The sequence below is a fragment of the Coffea arabica genome, chromosome 6c (genome assembly GCF_036785885.1).
Source record: "Coffea arabica cultivar ET-39 chromosome 6c, Coffea Arabica ET-39 HiFi, whole genome shotgun sequence".
Classification (NCBI taxonomy): domain Eukaryota; kingdom Viridiplantae; phylum Streptophyta; class Magnoliopsida; order Gentianales; family Rubiaceae; genus Coffea; species Coffea arabica.
The window spans coordinates 24,219,903-24,238,799 of NC_092320.1; the positions used below are offsets into that span (position 1 = coordinate 24,219,903).

The following is an 18,897-nucleotide window of genomic DNA, read 5'->3' on the forward strand; positions in this document are numbered from 1 at the left end:
TAGCTGTAAACAAATGCCAGTTTCTGTATTGTCATTGAGTTAATGGCAAAACTTCATCGGGCTTGTAAAGACTGGGGCTTCTTTCAGGTAACAAATCAAGAGAATCCATCACATATAGAATCCTAATTGTACTACTTGTAATGATCAGATTTACTTGTAATGATCAGATTCAGATACATAGCTTACTTTTCCTAGTAAAGTAGCGACTAACAGTGCGTGACTCAATCTTGCACAGTTAATTAATCATGGGGCTACCACAGTACTTGAGAAAATGAAGTTGGTGACAGAGGTATTCTTTAAGCTGCCATTACAGCCATGGTTCAAAGTCGCGGTAGCGATTGCAGTCGCGATCCGAGTCGTTCCACATCGGTTACGATGTATCGGTCACAGTCTCGACGAGACACGAATTTTTGAAATATTTAATAGTCTAAAATTACAAAAAATATGATAAAAAAAATAATTAAAAAATTAGTAAAAATAATAAAAATTTGAGTTAACTTGAAATGACTCGGAGTAATTCGGTGTGACTTGGCCTATGCACAGCTACCAAATGATGTTGAAGGATATGGTCAAATATTTGTGGCATCAGAGGATATGGTCAAAAGCTTGACCGGGGGGACATGCTCTTCCTCCGTGCATTGCCAGTTTCTCAGAGAAATATGAGATTCTGGCCTACGACTCCAGTATCTTTCAAGTAGACAATGGATAATACACAGCATCACAATCTTTTCCCACTTCTCTATGCTAATTTGCAAATTTCTGATGATGACAGAGCAACCATGGATGAATACTCACTTCAAATGCACAAGGTTTGCATCACCCTGTTTAAACTTATGGGGGCGAATCTTGGTGTAGACCCAGACAAATTATGCAGCATCTATCAAGATGGCATACAGGGAATAAGAATGAATTACTATCCACCTTGCCAGCAAGCAGACAAAGTTATTGGCCTGACTCCGCACTCTGATGCAACAAGACTGACCTTATTAGTTCAGGTCAATGATGTTCAAGGCCTGCAAATCAAGAAAAGCGATACATGGGTGCCTATTAAACCCATTCCTGGAGCAATCATCATCAATATCGGTGATATTATGGAGTAAATGACCACCAAAACCAAAGTCCTACTTACTGAGCATCTACAGGTATCATTGAGTTGATGTGCTTCGATGATTTGTGCAGAGAATGAGCAATGAGGAATATAGCAGCATTGAGCATAGAGCTATCGTGGATTTCCACAAAGAAAGACTTTCAATTGCTGCATTTCACGGAACAAATTTCACAGCAAAAGTTGGCCCTCTAGCAGATCTTGTCAAAGAAATTGGAGCACAATACAAGACAACAGAAACCGAAAGCCTTCTCAGACTGTATCTAAGCAGCTAACTGGATGGCAAAAGCTTACTGGATCACATGAGGATAAACAAGTGAAAGAATCAGCGCATTTTCACTTGCAGTACTACTGTTTTTTTTTTTTCATCTTCATTATAAACCAAGCTTAATGAATTACCAATATGCCTTCATGGAAGTTTCCAGTTGCACGTTATTTATCTGTTTACTTTTTTATGTTAAGGTCGGTTGTCCAACTCTGGTCCTTAGTTAACTTCCTTTCTTATACTTTAGTAGTGTAAGTACTAGCCTACTAGGCTAGTCCAAGTCAGATTCCTAAGGTTACATCGGCGGTGGTGTCTAGTTGTCCAAATTCAAGTATGTTCCCTGGATGAAGTATCAATGTTATTATGAAGTTTGTAACTCTATATATATGTACAGTGGTGTGCTATTTTTGCATTTGTCTGAACGATATCAGCCCAACCTTGGATGAATACTCACTTGAATTGCATGAAGTCAATAACCCTTGTTAAAGTGATGGTCACGATTCTTGGGGTGGACAGACCAGAGATACTAAACAGCATGTATCAAGGTAATGTGTCTCATCGCTGCACACTCTGATGGAGGACTTACACTACTGGTTCAATTCAACAAAGTTGAAGGCCTGCAGATCAAGAAAAGTAATAGGTGGGCGCTTACATAACTTCCTAGCTCTAGCTTTTTGGTCATGTACTGGAGGAGAACGATGACATAGGAAGTGTGGGAAAACAAGAAAAATTGTCACAGAGGAAGAAGTCAATTTCTAAGAATGGACATAAAGTCGATTTAGAAGGACATTACTTGGCTTCAAATCACAGTGAACAACGGGAATTGAGTAACTATGATGGAGATACTCCAATGCAGATGCCACATCTATCATCACATTCATTCTTTGGATGATACTTGAGCAATTATTGTAAGAATACAACCGCTTCTCAAGTCAAGGCTCCCACTGGGCATCTAATCATGTATTAATCTCTTAAAGTCATCATTCAGATTTCTGTGCCTAAGAATGCATAAGACTTTCTGATTCTCTGGTGCAACTCTTGAATGAATATTCCAACTGTAAATTGAACGCCTTTATGGCCACATACATTCCATTAGCTAGAATCCCTTTGTAAACAGATCCAAAACTTCCTAGTAAGTTGCTTTCATCATAACCATTGGTTGCTTGTAGGAGTTCATAATACGAAATCCTTCCTTTTGCTGTCAAGGAGAACAAATTAGTTCCATTAGGAACCTTCTCCGTCTTTATGTACCGAACGAACAAAAATGCCAAGGCAATACCAGCAATTATTGCTGAAGCTCCAAACACTATCAATTTAGTTTGAAGCACTTTCTTTGTCCTCGATCTGTGAATTGAAGTGTTTGGCTTGCTGGAACATGAAACCTAGATGATCCACATAATACATCATTGGAGATAAAAGATTCACTAGTGAAATTCTTGAAAGGGCCGTTAGATGGAATTTGCCCCTGTAAATAATTGAAAGAGACATTGAAGTAGCTGAGAGATTGAAGTGTTCATGATAGGTCCAAATATTCCAAACTTAGCATGTTACTGATTGACTCAGGAATGGTACCTTCAAAGTTGTTATATGCCAAAGAAAGAGGATTCAAGTTTTCTGAATCTCCAATTCTGCTGGGAATGTTGTTTGCGAACTGATTCATCAAAAAATCTATCCATGTTGCAACCTTCAACAGTCCAATCTCTGAAGGTAGAGAGCCAGTCAAGAAATTCGATGACAGAATAAATCCCAAGAGATCTTTGAGGCTCCAGAAACTGTCAGGCACATGAGAAGTTATTCTGTTGGAAGCTAGATAAAGATACCTGAGAGAAGTAAGATTACCTAAACATGCAGGAATTGATTTCCAATCAGAAGCAATAAATTCAAGTACTGTAAGCTACACAAACTATCAGGCAAGGGATTCTCTTGTAGACCTAGCACTCTCAAATTGCTTAGATTGCCAACAGTTTTTGGAATTCTTCCCTTCATTTTATAGCCACCTGCATAAATGTCTTCTATAGAAGAAGAAAGGTTTCCTATAGAAACTGGAAGAATACCAGTTAACGGGTTATTAGCCACTGAAATTTTTCTCAGGTATCTGCATTCTGTTAACGTAGTGAAGAAGCTTAACTCCACAGATGAAGATTCACTGGTTAAATCGTTATCAAACAGCACTAAGCATTCAAGAAATTGTAGATTCTCTAAGACTGTGTTTCGAGCAAACTCTACATGAGTGAGTTTAGAGGAGTTTTAGATTGAGTCAGGTACAACAGTCCACTGAGGTTATTAGAGCTGAGGAAAAGTTCTTCTAAATTGGGCAGACCTAAACCCATATTGGATGGAAGATTAACTGAAAGACTGTTGGCAACAAGTGAAAGCACTCTTAAAGTTGAGATGTTGAAGATCCTGGTTGGTATGGAACCTTTTAAACTGTTAAATCTTAGGTTCAACGCCTCCAATGTTTGTAGGTTTCCAACCTCATAGGTAATTACACCTGCCAAATTAAAACAGATAGAACTCCTGAAATGGAATGTTTCGCAATCCTGAAGAAACACATCATTTGCAAACGGAAGCATGTTTATTTGATCAAGAAAGTTTCAGTTGTCTCATGATTGCTATTCTTAAGTGCCATACCTGTTAAATTGTTTACACCAAGGTATAGTTCTTTAAGTGAAATCAATTTTCCAATAGCTCTAATTGGTATAGAGCCTTCAATCTGGTTATTCTCTAGACTAAACAGCATTAGCTTTAAAATACCACCAAGCCTTTGCGTAATTATACCTGCCAAATTCAAGATAAAGCAAGGATATATATGTTGGAACAGAATAATCAACCTTTGTAACAATAAAAGATGCTGGACTGTGAGACTGGCTTTGTTAATCTTTTTACTTGACAAGAGAAGGAGTAAATAGAAATACATAGGAGTTCAAATTGTTACCATCTCCGTTAGCAAAGCAAAACTTATTAATATTTCTCTTGAAGTAGTTAGTAAATTGTCACACCTGTTAAGTTGTTGTGCCCAAGATAGAGCCGCTGAAGCCGAGTCAAATTCCAGATTTCTCTTGGGATAGATCATATAATCTGAGGTTATAATCCATGGCTAATAGTTTCAGGTTATAAAGATAACCAATCTCTTGAGGGATTGTACCTGCCAAATAAAAGTGTCGTCTTGAGTTAATGCATGAAATTGGAACTAGGCATTGGTCCCCGCGGTGTCGCGAGATGCCCATATTGTATGTTTTTTTTGTGTATTTTTGGGGTATGATAGGCTGTTATTATTATTATTATTGTTATTATTATTATTATTAGTATTATTATTATATGTTTTTTTTGTGTATTTTGGGGTATGATAGGCTGTTATTATTATTATTATTTGGAGGTTTTAGGTCCAAAATCTCCTACTTATCATTCCTCTCATCTAACCATCCAATTCAACCCTTCTCCATTCGTTTATCAATTATATGTACATGTAATTTGTATTGGAACATGTGTAAAAATTTGTGATATAATTTTTGTAATGTGGTATGAATTTGTCATATTTTGTATTGTTTTGAATGATAATGATTTTGATATATTTTTCTATTCGTAGAGTGGTTAATTGTTTCGCATTTTTATTTTTTGGTATTTTTATTGTTTACAATATATTTACGATTTGTCTAATTGTGATTTGATTATTGGTTCTGATTAATTTTATGCTGGTAAAAGTTGTGAGACTGGATTAATTGAAGGATTTCTCAGTGTATATGATAGTATAATTTGAGGTGTATTATTCTAGGTTGTGTTGATTTTTGTAATATTAAATATTGATTAGTAATGCATAAATTGTATAAATTTTTTATTGTTTGTTGTTGGTACTATTTAACTTGTGAAGAATAATTTAGCAGCTAAAGTTGCTGTTTGTTTGTGAATCATATGTTTTTTGCCATAAGGCGCCAGACCCAAAGAAATCTAGGTAGACATATGAAGCAAACAGCTGCCCAACCGCTAAAAGTACTATTCACAATAAAAAGACCAAAATCTGTAGAGAAACAGCAGCGAAACCACCGTAAAAGGGTAAACTTGGTATAGGGCCGTCAAAATTCAGAACTCGTGGCCGACAAACATGAAATAGAGTCAACTACAAAGATTCTTAGAGAGAGAGAATCTCTCCTTAGAAAATCCTAGGACAATTCTCACACTAGAAATTCTAGATTGAAACACGCAGACCAAATGACTACCCTACTTCTGTGGACGAAGATGTGATCTTATTTGAGAGGAATGGAGAAGAAAGCTGTAATTAAAATGTGGATTTGAAAAGAATTCATTTCAAATTCATTCATTTGATGGTCATCTTCTGAAAACCATCCACTTTCAAACAGGAGATGGTAACCAGTCGAGCATTTCACCAGCAAACATTGGAACGACATGCCCTGATGCATAAGAAAATGATTCTGGAACTTTCCATGGGGTCTTCCCTAACGTGATTTTCGATGTGTTTCTTGGAAGCCCATAAAAGTCCGGACCATTGAAACTTGTAAATGCCTCTAGCTTATCCAGCGCACCAGCCTAAGATACACAAAGGTTACCGCCGACATCAATTCAACTACCGTGTAAATGACTTAAGCGTGCTATTATAGATCTACTACACTATAAACCTGAATGTTACCCTTCTTCATATCATACATAAATTTTTAGTTTAGAACCAAAATTTTTTTTCCAAAAGTACAACGCAGGTAAACGTATAGACTACATGCAAATTGCAATTGATTATTCGTGAATCTGGACCCACAGTTATCCACTAAATCTTGACACAGAAAATATAGGGAAGAGACATACGGATGCAGCTAAGATGCTATAATACCCCAGAAGCAAGAGCATCACACGAACTTGCATGCTAAAGTCAACAATTCTAGGACATGCATGAATTCATGTATCACGTAACTTGGTAAGGTGCATGACTAAGTAACTTTTGAGGGAAAAATTGGCCAGCATGTTATGGTTCAGAAGAAAAACCAGTTTTTGCAATCTGTACAAATAGTGCACAAAATAATAACTTAATGTCATGACAGACACAAACATAAGATTTGGCACAGCAAAATATTGAAGTGCTACACTATCAAAGTTCAAAAAACCAGCATAAATGTCATGAATGATGACATTCTGTACACATTGTGATTGCAATTTATGCATTGACTCCAGCTAATGATTTAATCCTAATATGCTCATTAAATTAGGCTTCTATAACCAGAGAGAGAGAGGGAGAGCGAATCCGTCTGGACTTGGACCCATGTAAGGTATCAATTCAAGGTTTAGAACCACCAGGAAAAATTATGCAGATGCATATATCATTGAGAAAAAAGCAAACAAATGATAGGGTGTTTTGCCAAAACTACCTCCTCAAAAACCTTTGCATACACTGCCAATGCTACAGGAGCATTATAAATACCAGCACAACCACAAGGACACTCTTTCTTTAGTCTATCATGGGGAGCGCTGTCAGTTCCAAGGAAAAATCTTTTACTTCCGCTCGTCACAGCTGATACAATAGCTTGCCCTAAATTTTAAACAAACGACACATCAATAGTATTAAGGAGGTAAAATTTTCATGTTGCTTTGTTGTCCCTCTTCCAAAGAGGACAAAAAAAAAAGAAAAACACATGACACAGACATGACAAATGATGGAAGTACTGCAAAAGTAATGAATTTTCACTACATCATTCAATCACCAAAAATAAACTAGGCAATAGTATCTAATTTAGTTTAAGTACCAAGTAAGACTTATAGTTAAATCCAAAATCTATATAGGGTAAGCAATCTCATTTTATTGTCACAATGATTGACTTCTGCAGTTTTACCAACTAGTATTAAACTCCTGAGGTATAATCACCACCCATTAGCTTGTGTGTAATTTCCTGCCCATATTTCCAAATAAAAGGTTAGACCAGGAAAGGTCTCAAACAACTATTGAAACTTAAGTTCTGTTGCTTCCCAAATACCAACAAAACAATGAAAAAGGAACCCCCAAGACATCACGAAATCTTATTGTAGCCTCAATCCCACGAAGAGAAAATGGGCATATGAAGCAATGACAGTTTTGTAAATTGCAAATGAGATTTCGTCAAAAAAGCATACTACTAATCAGAAAGGTAGTGGAACAGAAAACAAAACAAACCATGACAAACAACCATGTTCAAGTTGCAGCACTAATGCGTAGAGCAATCATTCATCCACCTGGTTTTCAAGATTAGTGGATAAAAATTACTAGATTTCTTACATGAAGGTGTCCTTTTGAATAATCAGATTCTTACGGCAAAAAATCGTACACAACAAACACATGATGCCAACCTCAAGAAATAAAAAAAGGATCTGAAGATATTTAATATGTAAAATGAGAAAAAGTTGAAAGATGTACTATGAGTTTCTCTCTTAAGCACAGGAAGGCAGTAATTATGTGGTTGTAACCCTCCTTGGAAAAGAGAATTCCTATTCAGGACAAGGTGCTGTGGAGTGACTGTAGCAGCAATACGCCCTAATCAAAACAATTAAAATTTCATTTTTAACATGATCATGTAATGCAAAAACCAAAATAAGCAACCAAACAAGAATTATAGAAAGTTACCTTCAGCACAAGACTCAACAAACTTCACAGCATCCATAGTGGTAACATGCTCCATCACTACTTTCAATTGTGGAAACTTCTGCACCAAGGGGCTTAAAACGGTCTCAATGAATACTTTTTCCCGATCAAAAATGTCAACTTCAGGACTAGTAACCTCTCCATGGACCTACAATTAAGACCTCATTTAAGTAAACAATAGCCTTCCTCTATTGGCTATAGCATAAAACAAAATGCAAATGAAAGAATGTCATCCAGTTGACCTACACTACAAAGAACCTTAACAATTAGCTCACAAGCAATTTGCTGCTAGTTATTGGAGACAAGTGGGCCTCTGTGTCCATATTACCTCACCACCTTAAGCTGTGCATTCTAATAATTACAATACAAGTAGAATGGATTCACTTATAGATTAAGTGATAAAAGAGAGCCATAATTTATTCACCCACACCTAGTCAATGAGAATTACGACATTGTTCATAATCTAAGGCAATTAGAAGAGCAAGTTGAACATGCAGTGTATCATTGCAACATATGCCTCTAGATTTAATATCTTTCAACTGTAGCATCATAAAACCATAATCATAAATGAGCTCACTGGAACCGAAACAACAAAGAGTATCTGTGATAAATTGATCTAGTATCATAAACTCAACTTAGTGCAAAACTTTGTCAAAGGAATTACAAGCAAATAATATGATTCCATTCATGTTCTGAAAATACAATAATGCAGCTGTACAAGACAACATTGCAATTCTGATTTACATAGTTAGCATGACAAAGAAATCCACCTAAAGGGTGACAAATGTACCAGGAGAGGCATATTGTGTTTAACCATCTCTTCAATAACAGGCATACACTTCCCGAATAAATCTGTCACACCATCTTGAGAATTCGTTGTAGCACCAGCAGGATAGAGCTTTACAGCAAATATTACCCCACTCTCCTCTGTAAAAGGGTTCAATTAATAATAGCAAACATGACACGAGACAATGCCAAAACTACTCTGGAAGAAAATTGACCTACCACTTGAGTTCTTCAAATAAAATTTTCAGCTACACTGACTGGGATATTTGATGGTACATCACCCACTAAGTGATAAGAACATATTCAAATGACTAAAAAGCAATTACATATTTCTTAGGAGCCTTCTTAATAGTTGTTAATAAATTTTAACAAGATGCTTCAACAACATGGTATCATGTGCAAATAGTTAAGAGGGCTTTGTTGCACCTTCTCCTCTCATAATCAAATAGAAGGCCTTCCTCTTAATTCGTTTTCAAAGTTTGAACAGCCCAATAACATGGAAGACTAGTGAACTTTCCTAACTCCTCTTCGACATAGTAAAAGAGGAAAAAAAAATGAAGCAATGGATAATATTTAGATGGATCTACAACAGAGAAACACTAAGGTAAACAGAGAAAAACATCACACAGTGCAAGAATACCTTCTACCATAAATAAAAAAAATCTAAGAGAGCTCAAATTCGATATATAATTCAAGATTGGATAAGCTATTGTAGCAATCTAGTAGTAGAACAGTTTTGGGGATATCAAGTTTTGCTCTTTTTCTAAAACGACAAAAGCCCCTTTAGTGAAGCATATCTGTAAAACACATAAGTAACTACTGGAACAATAGTCTTCAAGGACTACTCCCCCAGTTGAGGAAAGCCAAAAAAGTAGCACTAGAAATAAGACAATAAATAGTCACAAAATTCCAACAGACATAATTAAGACAGCTACTAAATTACGAATTGAACTCACTTGCCAGCTTGATCTCGGCAGGAGTGGTAGAATCTGTCAAATAAAGTGTCATGAGAGGAGTGAAGCCACTATTAATGGGTAGTGCTTTGAGAATAGATTCTCGATATGCCATTGCTGCAGCTGTTGTGGTGATAGGAGGTTTCAAGTTCGGCATAATGATTGCCCTTCCAAAGTGATGCGCACTATATTCGACAATTATTATCATATAAAGTTTTCATAGTCCAATAGAAAAAGAAACACACTCTTTGACAAAGAAAAACAGGTGGGCATAATCTAAAGCATATTTAATATGTCAAGGAGAACATGCTTGTAAGACACTAAAAGAGAAATTAAAGAAAATCAACCTGTGAGGGACAACCGCTTCGAGAAGCTTTCCATCACGTAGATGAAGATGCCAATCATCAGGCCGCGTAATTGAAAGCTCCATTTTTATGATATTTATTTTGACTTCTTTCAATACTTTAAATGTTGTAGACGGAAAACTGGATGCCTGCAAAAGGAATTAAATCATGACACAGCAAAGAAGAACAGACTAAAGCAACAAGAACAAAGGAATCATAGCTATCAAGGTGGCTTTAACACATCATCAAGTTTGTTCTTTTTAAATACCAAAGAGAAGATTGTTTATTTGCATGAACATAGGCCAAATGATGAGACATGAGTGAGGGCCTTCTTTATACTTGCAGCTACAACACAAACATTTTCAGATTCTTTCTGAGAAAATAACAAATTTTTTCTCCCTATGGAGAGACTAGAGGGACAACTAGGCTTGGTTATATATCTTCTATCTCACAGTATGAAGTGATTTAAAGCAAACTCAATGAAAGAATAAAAAAGACTGAAATGCTTGAATAGTACAATATTCTCACAAAGCTTGTTAAGAGGATATTGCATACTTTGCATGTAAAGATTGAACTCTTCATAACTTCAAAAGCCTCAAAACAATAAGAAACTCCTGTCTAGAGTTACTAGTCCATCTCTGAAAAAGAAACAAGGAACTTTGTTAATCAGGGAATAAAAATAGCTGTAGAGGCATTTCTAAGCAAAGACAGCATTTTCAAACTCAAATGCCATTTCACAAGTACACAAGAATCCAATAAGCTCATAATTATTAAAAAAAACTATGGTGCTATATCACAAAATACATATAATAACACCACAATATCATACAGGATGAAAATTACAATGCTAGGACTATCATTTCCTTTTCTGGGTCATTCATGACAAAAAGAACTGGGTCATTCATGACAAAAAGAAATGATAGCTTCAAGAATGAGATGACAAAGATTGAGAGATGAATTGGCTCATAAGAAAGCAGCCAAACACAAGATTGCAACTTAAAAGATTCAAAATCCAGTAAACCACTAAGAAATTGCAAAAAAAGAAAGAAAAAAAGAGGACACCAAAGTTTCATAATTATCCATCCAGGACACGGAGGAAGCAGATGCTTCTTTTCTAACTATATCCAAAACCTGAAACCTCAGATTCCTATAGAAAATCAAATTTTCACATCTCAATTCCTAAATGAACTTATAAATATGGGCTGATTCAACAAGTCTTCCACTCACGCTTTAATTTTCAAACTTTAAATGGAATCTTTTTAAGCATTTCATCTCATAAGCATTTCACCAAACAGGTAAAGGGCATCATGGCACCAGACTCCCTTACACTACTGCACTTAGATTAGGTTACTAACATACAGTATAAGAAGCCAATAGGTACTATTCCTAATGCATTGTAGAAGCCAAACCAAAATGCAGCTCAACCTTCAATTCAAACTCAAATGCGCATAACAAAATTTCAACTCCTGGGCAGCTGGGAGCTGCAAAGAAGAAAAAGAAAGCACTTCCCGATCCTTTTGTCGTCACACGAATTACTCCTTTTTGAATCAGCACTGTGAACAAGAAAATCAATTGCTATAGAGGAATAGCACAAGCTAAGGCTCAATGGAGGAATAAGCGGGCTCAGGTTGGGACGAAAAGAGTCTATTTACCCTTCCAATATTCCGGAATATATAAAATATTAAAAAAAAAAAGAGTTCTGCAGCTCTGCGGCGCAGGGCGGACAAATAGATATCCCGTGATGTTGAGAAGGCCCATGTCAATGTTGCGTTGAATTCTAGCTTTTTTTTTTTTTTTTGGTTGCAACGATAGCATTAGTATAACCTATTTTAACCTAATCTAAGGGGTGGGGAACCTAATTGACGAAAACCCCATTGCAGACAGCCACAATTAAGCGGCAAGGTGGAGGTCAAGGGTTACACAGCCTCTTGGGCTATTGGTGCTTCTAGCCGTTTACAAGGTGTCAATTAGGCTCTACAATTCAAGCAAGTCCAAACCGGTTCAAAAAAATGAAGCTCTTATGCTTTTGGATTTGGATTCGAGTGTAGGTTATAACTAGGGATGGGTGTGGGTCAAGTACCTGCCTCGTTCATCATTTTGCTGACCCGACCAGTACCTTACAAATCAGTCATTTTTTTACCATTATCCGCCTTGCATATCAGTTGGTACCTGGTCATAGGGTACTCGCTGAAATAGGGTCAGGTCAAAAGATACCTGCCCCACTCCACTTATCATTTAATTTTTTTTAAAAAAAATAATTTACACTAATTTAATTTTATATTTTGCACATTCATCTAAAATTTAATAAAGATTTTTTTTTCAAAAAAAAATTTCCCACCAAGAAACAAACATGCGAAGGGAATACAAGATAAAGGAAAAAATTAAAAGAATTCAAAATCAATAAAACTTTGAAATAAGTATCACAGTTTTTAAAAATATATGTTCCACATTAATTAAATTCTTTTCTATAAAACATAAGATTATGATCTCTACAAATGAATCATATAAATAAATTATAGTTTCTTGTATTTGTAATACAATTAGTTCAATTAAATTACTTATTTAACTCTAAAAATATTATTTTATAATATGTATATAAAAATAAATATATATATATATGCAGGACAGGTAGGGAGCCCTACGGGTTTTTAATTATATGAACTTAATCCACCCCACATTTTAACGGGTACCCGACCCTCTTTTGATTCGATTAAATAATACATATCGAGTATCCTAATTTTTGAATAGGATCGAATCAAATATAGCGGGTTTTTGGATTAGTGGATACTTTTGCCCACCTCTATATTGAACTCCACCCAAACTCATAATTAACTACATAATTCGCACCCCATTTTTCGCGATGAAAAATAAGTGTTTACAAAATGATGTGATTTCATTTAAAATAAATAAAAAAGAACCTAGAATGGAACTTTAAAAAATACGACAGTTTAGGTCCAAATTTTAGTCTAAAAGGGTTTTCAAGAAAAATAGAAGTCGCACTTGGTATTGAATTTTGGTGTATCAAGTCACCCAAAAAATATTTTTTGACAAAAATAAAATAAAATAAAATTCTTTTCGACAACTCCAGGTCTTTAAAAAACAAGAAAAAATGAATTCGGGAGTCACGATTGAAAAAAGGGAAGACAAAGGTTCGATTAACTCAAACCTAAGGCACCTTTTCAACCTAATCTAAGTTAGTTGCGAAGTTTAGTCAAAAAATTTTCTTAACCTAACCTTTAAATTTATCATGTTTGAATGTTTCCTATATGGATGCAGTTCTAAATTTTAAAAAATATCAAAAGGGATAAGATGTCTATTCAAGGATTTAATTAATACCAATCACATTAATTACGAAGGTCAAAATGATTCCTTAAAGGTAGGGGTGGGCAAAAAAATCCGCCGATCCGAAAACCCGATGAACCCGATCCGATCCGATCCGAAAAATAGGATACCCGATCCGATTTTTCTTAGCGGGGCAGATGAGGGTCGGGTACCCGAAAAATCGGGTACGGATACGGATCAGAAAAATAAAAACCCGCGGGTACCCGACCCGCAGGGTATATTTTATAAATATTTAAAAAGTAGGGATCATTTTATAATTTTGTAATTTTTAATTCTAAGTGCAAGTGAAGTGGCTCGCAGCCTCATATTCTAATCCTATATGATCTACTCTTCTCATTTTTGTTGAAGAAAGCGAATATTCTCGGTGAAACATGAACAAAATGAAAAAAAAAATTTGTGAAACTCTGTTATAAAAATTGTTCATCCCTTTCATCTTTTTTATTTTTATTCTACCTCCATCGATCTTTCCTGCAAATCTTGCATCAATTCAATCAAAGATTTTTGTTTGGAGTTTCAATTTTCTGTTAGCTAGATAATTAAAATATTTGTGTCATTCATTTGCAATTATATCTCTTTAATTTGTCTCTTTTATTTAGTGTAAGAAATTTATTTTTCTTTTTCATCACCTTAATACCATAAGGTCTATTCCAAAGATGTAAAGAAGTTGGGGAAGATTTTTAACATTATTTTGGTTATATTTTTTTCAAAAATAATTAGTTCTATTCAATTCTTTTCCGAACTTGATTTCACAATTGACTTATTTGAGATGCAGTCTTGTACCATAATATCCTTGGGGAAGTTACCAAATACTTATTATCCTTGTGTTTGTTGTGTTATAGAAGTATGAAATGTGTGAAAATGGTGATGTACTCAAAATTATTATGAAACTTCGTTTTGTCTATTAGATATTCTAATATGTACTAAATTTATGAGATCGATTTGATTATTGGATGAAATGTGTGAGAATGGTGATGTATGGACTTTAATTACAATATCTCTACCAATATTAATTGGAAAAGCATGTTTTTTTTATTGAAAAACATGTTGATATTAAGTAGAAAATAAATTTTTTTTATTGAAAAATAGTTTTTTTTAGGGGCGGGTACCCTATGACCCGCCCCTTTTTTTCGGGTACCCGCTATTCGGGTACCCGAAAATATTAGGAGCGGGTTAGGATCGCAAAATGGCTGATCCGATATATTAGGGTCAGCCAAATCATGTTAGGGGCGGGTACCCGACCCGTGCCCACCCCTACTTAAAGGTGTCACGGAAATGTGAATGATGAAATTAAAAAAAAGAAAATTAAATTAAATTATATACATAAGTATAAGTGATCAAAGGAAAAGGAGATCCAGCATAATGGGTACGAGAGACGAAAAACTCATGACATAATTTTCATATACAGGGATTAATGGAATATTTAAACTAGAGAGTTATAATCACCCATATCCATGTTCAATGAATAATTCTCCTAATATGAACAAGCAAATGAACTAACTTATTTTACAATTTCTTAAATGAGATGCAATTCTAAATGATATAATTAACACATATAGAGGATATGAGATAATATAATAGGGAATATCATGCACATGAAAAAAGATCCTAAAAATGAAAATATGCATGAAAATGTAATGAATATCACACAACAATGAATCTAATGCACGAACGATCTAAGGGTCTAGCGTTGGACTAACCCATTTTTAAAAAATCCTTTCCAGTGTTGGACTAGCAAGTAAACGAAGGGAGAAACCACAACTAGGCGTTGGACTAGTGTGGTGACGTCATGCATTAATAATACATAATAAAACAGATGAAGCATAAATTAAAACAAATAAACACGCAAGAGCACGTAGCACGTAACACATAAGCATAATATCTAGATACAAAAATCCTAAGGAATGCGGATAAAACATATAACACATAAGCCACATAAACACACAACCTACCTATAACATCGGGGAGCCTAACTACAATCTAAATGGAGAAAGTATGAAATAAACCTACCTATCCGATCTATTACATTGGTCTATCTAATTACAATTTTTTGTAAAAAAATTATTACCTATCTATTACATCTTGAGGTATTTAAACATCTCTCAAATAATTAAAAAATTAACTAAACAAACATAAAAAAATTGGAATAAATATTTGAATCAAATAAATAACAAAGCATATAAAAATATATAGACAAATAAGGGCACGTAGGAACACGTAATTGACATTTAAATAATAATAGGGGTACCTCCTTTTGAAATGGTGATTAAATGGAAGTCAAATTGCCCTATTTATACTCAAAATGAACAAAAGAATCATGACACCAATTTAATTGAAAAAAAATAATAATAAAAGTACTAAACTCACACTAATATGTCAAACATAAAGAATTTTAAGAACATCTAAAAAATCATAAGTTAAATATATTCAAAAGTAACATAATTAGCTATAAGAAAAGAAACAACCATAATAAAGAGAGTCAAAGTTCACTAGGGACTAACTGCAAAAATAGGAAAAAATTTTGGGGTTAAAATATAATTTTTCCAAAATTTAGGGGTCAAAATTAAATAAAAGATAAAATTCATGGACCAAAGTAAAATTAATTTAAGGACCTAAGTGAAAGAAATTGTTCTGGGCCACAGTGAAACTACTCCAAAGATCAGGGGCTAAAGTGCAAATCCGTTTCTGGTCTCTTAGGAAACAAGGCCACTGGGCCAAATTTTTGTTTATTTTCTGGGCCAAAAAATTCTTTCAGCCCAAACGAAAACCCGAAAAGAAATAAACCAAAATCCATTCCCAAAACCCAACCCAAAATAACCACCAGCCCACCAGAATAGAAAAAACATTAGCCCATTCTTTTAATTTTCTTCTTTTCTTTTTTTTTTTCTCTTCTACCCTTCCTTCCGTTTCTTCTTCTTCCCCGGCGACCTGAAGCTCCTCGCAGCTGGTGGCCATGGCGGGCTCCGGCGGCGCCACCGCTGGTCCCGGCGAATTTTTCCGGTCACAAAAAATTATCAAAATACACAACCCAACTCGATTTTTTGCCTAGAATCCGTTTTTGAAGTTAGTTTTTACAAAAAATGACCCGAAAGTGGCCAAAATAGCAAAAGTCAGTCCAGTTTTTATTTTTTTAAAAATCCTTAACCTTCACCAAAAATCATAAAAATTATGCCAAAACCCTCCTTATAACTTCTACATTACAACTATAATTTTAATTTGACAAGAAAACAACATAAAAAGGCTAAATTAAAGCAAACACAGCCCCTAAATGAAGAAAAATACTTCAATGCCTTTAAAGCTCAAAAACTCCAAAATATTTAGATAACCCAACATTTTCAGACCTTCAATAGCAAATGGTCATCTATTTTGACAAAAAAAAACATGCACAATGTTCAGCTTTTAATTCGTTTTCCATTTTGGCATTTTATCAAACATGTAGCATGCATACACCAAAATTCTCTTTTCCTCTTGATGTCACTCGTGACTTACCCCAAAATTCAGCAACCCAATAACATAATGATAACAGAAACCAGCAAGAAAAAGAAACAAAACTAACGTCTAGACATGATTATAATATAACGAATTAGAAAAGAAAAGGCTGGAAAAAGAAGAGAAAATGAAGGGAGATACCTCAGTGAGAGTTATGGTCCTTTGTTAGAATTTTTTGATGAAATTCCCAATTTTCAATTCAACCGGTTGCTGCATTGTTGTGCTTGACTTGCTAGCAGGCGTGTGTGAGATTGAGAGGGGAAAAAGGAGAGAAGAACCGAGAGGGAGAGGGAAATTTTTTTTTGAAGGAAAAATTAGTTTGTGTCTTGGGACCACGAAGAGAAAACCGAGAGCTTGTATTGGGAGCAAGAGTGGTTCTTTTTCTGTTGTGTGTTTTCTTTTTGGGTCTTGTCTGTTGAGAGACAAGAGAGAGCCGAGAGAGTCCTTTGAGCCAAAGTGGAGTTTGTGTGTTGGATTGACAAAAATGATGACTTTTTTCACCTAATGAAAAGAAATGTACATGCTAAAATGATGAATTTTTTACCAAAAAGAGAAAAAATGTTAATGCGAATGGAGTGTAGAAATAGCGATTTTGGTAAAACAAAATGATTAGAATGATTTTGATTTGATTTTTTTTTTGTTTTGTTTTGTTTGTTGTTGTTTTTTTTTTTCTTTTCTTAAAACAAACCTTCAAAAATGAGAAAATGCACATTAAAATGCAAGAAAATAAACAACTCATTAAATAGAAAAAATTGAGAAAACATTAAAAATTAACAAAAATTTGTTGTCTACCTAAATTATTATAACTTTTTATATAAAATCATTAAATTTTTAATGTTATAATATATATACTTATATATTATACACTTATATACACCCCACTCAAGTAAAAGTTTTCAAGGTCTTCTATCAATTTTTTTAAAGCAATAATGAGACAATATATATAAACCAAATAAAATTAGTTCAGTGCAATGGTCCGGGGGAATTTAACACCCCACAAGTCATCAAACCAAAATAGAGCCTAACTATGGAGGACATGAATGTAAGAGTGAAAAACTAGGCAAAAAAGCTTCAAGGTCTTATATCATTTGATTCCTCGCGAAAATATGTTTTCTGTGTACACATTCCACCCCCATTCAACCAGATAATCAACTTCTTCATTTTCCCAATCATAAGCTGGGAAAAAAAAATAAATTTTACCCACTATTTATGCTCATTATTGGAGATAGTTTCTGTGAGTTAAAAAAACAAACACAGAAAAAGATTATCTGTTATTACCAAATCTGCTGGGCCTTTTAATTAAATTTAAAAAGACATCATAAGAGTACTCTACGAAAACCCAAGGGGCTAAGTCATTGTATTTCAAAATTTTGCACTGTGTTTGTCTTCCTTGGATTAATCTCCTACGAAAATCCGGTTCAACTTGTCTAAAACCTTCTTCAACAACTTCCCCACAAAAAAAGTTTGATTTTCGAAAGATTAGAAGTTAAATTAGATCGGGAGAAAATTAGGGTTCCATCCTCCAAAAGTTGGGCTTTTTTTTCCGTCTTGCCTTCTTCAATTTTCGCACAACATAAATCACTAAAAAAAAAAAAAGAAAATTTGTTAACTCGAGTCAAGGAGAGTGATCGGGAATACATTTGTCTAATAGTACACTTTCGAGTTCTAGGGTTGATTAACCATTGGAATATTTTATTTTAAAATATGAATTGTTGTACGATTTTTATTTGCAATACTAAGTATAGGGTGAATACAAAATTTTATTGACATAATACTGCAAATAGGTTTGCGTTTGTTTCAAAATTATAAGAATGCAAATGGTTGTTTTGTCAAAAAAAAAAAAAAAAGAGAATAAAAATAGTAGTTCGAATTTGATTTATTAAGTTTATTGAAGCATTCGAGTTCGAAATTCATTCGCCAAACATACAATAATATTGCATAAAATTAATATAAGAAACTTTTAATAGTTCAAGTCTACATGCTAAATGTTAAAATTTCCTCAG

The 18,897-nt window shown here is 34.4% G+C and overlaps 1 protein-coding gene and 1 long non-coding RNA gene across 7 annotated transcripts; one reads left to right on the top strand and one right to left on the bottom strand.

Annotated features, from left to right (window-relative positions):
• The first annotated feature begins 956 nt into the window (after positions 1–956).
• On the top strand, positions 957–1,751 carry LOC113693180 (uncharacterized). The gene is made up of 2 exons (XR_011816065.1): positions 957–1,096; positions 1,180–1,751. It is a non-coding gene; the product is annotated as an uncharacterized lncRNA (long non-coding RNA).
• Positions 1,752–2,138: 387 nt separating this feature from the next.
• Positions 2,139–17,374, bottom strand: LOC113691637 (dihydroorotase, mitochondrial). Of its 6 annotated transcripts, XR_011816062.1 has the most exons (12): positions 17,036–17,374; positions 10,622–10,704; positions 10,070–10,215; positions 9,726–9,907; positions 8,774–8,910; positions 7,966–8,131; positions 7,759–7,875; positions 6,740–6,900; positions 4,370–4,515; positions 4,002–4,148; positions 2,943–3,142; positions 2,139–2,835 (listed from the first exon to the last, which is right to left on the bottom strand). XR_011816062.1 is itself a non-coding variant. In XM_027209866.2 (10 exons), the coding sequence occupies exons 3-10, from the start codon at positions 10,646–10,648 to the stop codon at positions 5,718–5,720; spliced, it is 1,131 nt and encodes a 376-aa protein (XP_027065667.1). In that variant the 5' UTR covers positions 10,649–10,704; positions 11,492–11,619; positions 17,036–17,374; the 3' UTR covers positions 5,387–5,717. The 6 variants fall into 6 exon arrangements, 2 of the variants coding, with proteins under 2 accessions (XP_027065667.1, XP_027065666.1); XR_011816063.1 differs by lacking the exon at positions 4,002–4,148; XR_011816064.1 differs by having other exon boundaries at positions 2,139–2,752; positions 2,943–4,148.
• Positions 17,375–18,897: the final 1,523 nt, after the last annotated feature.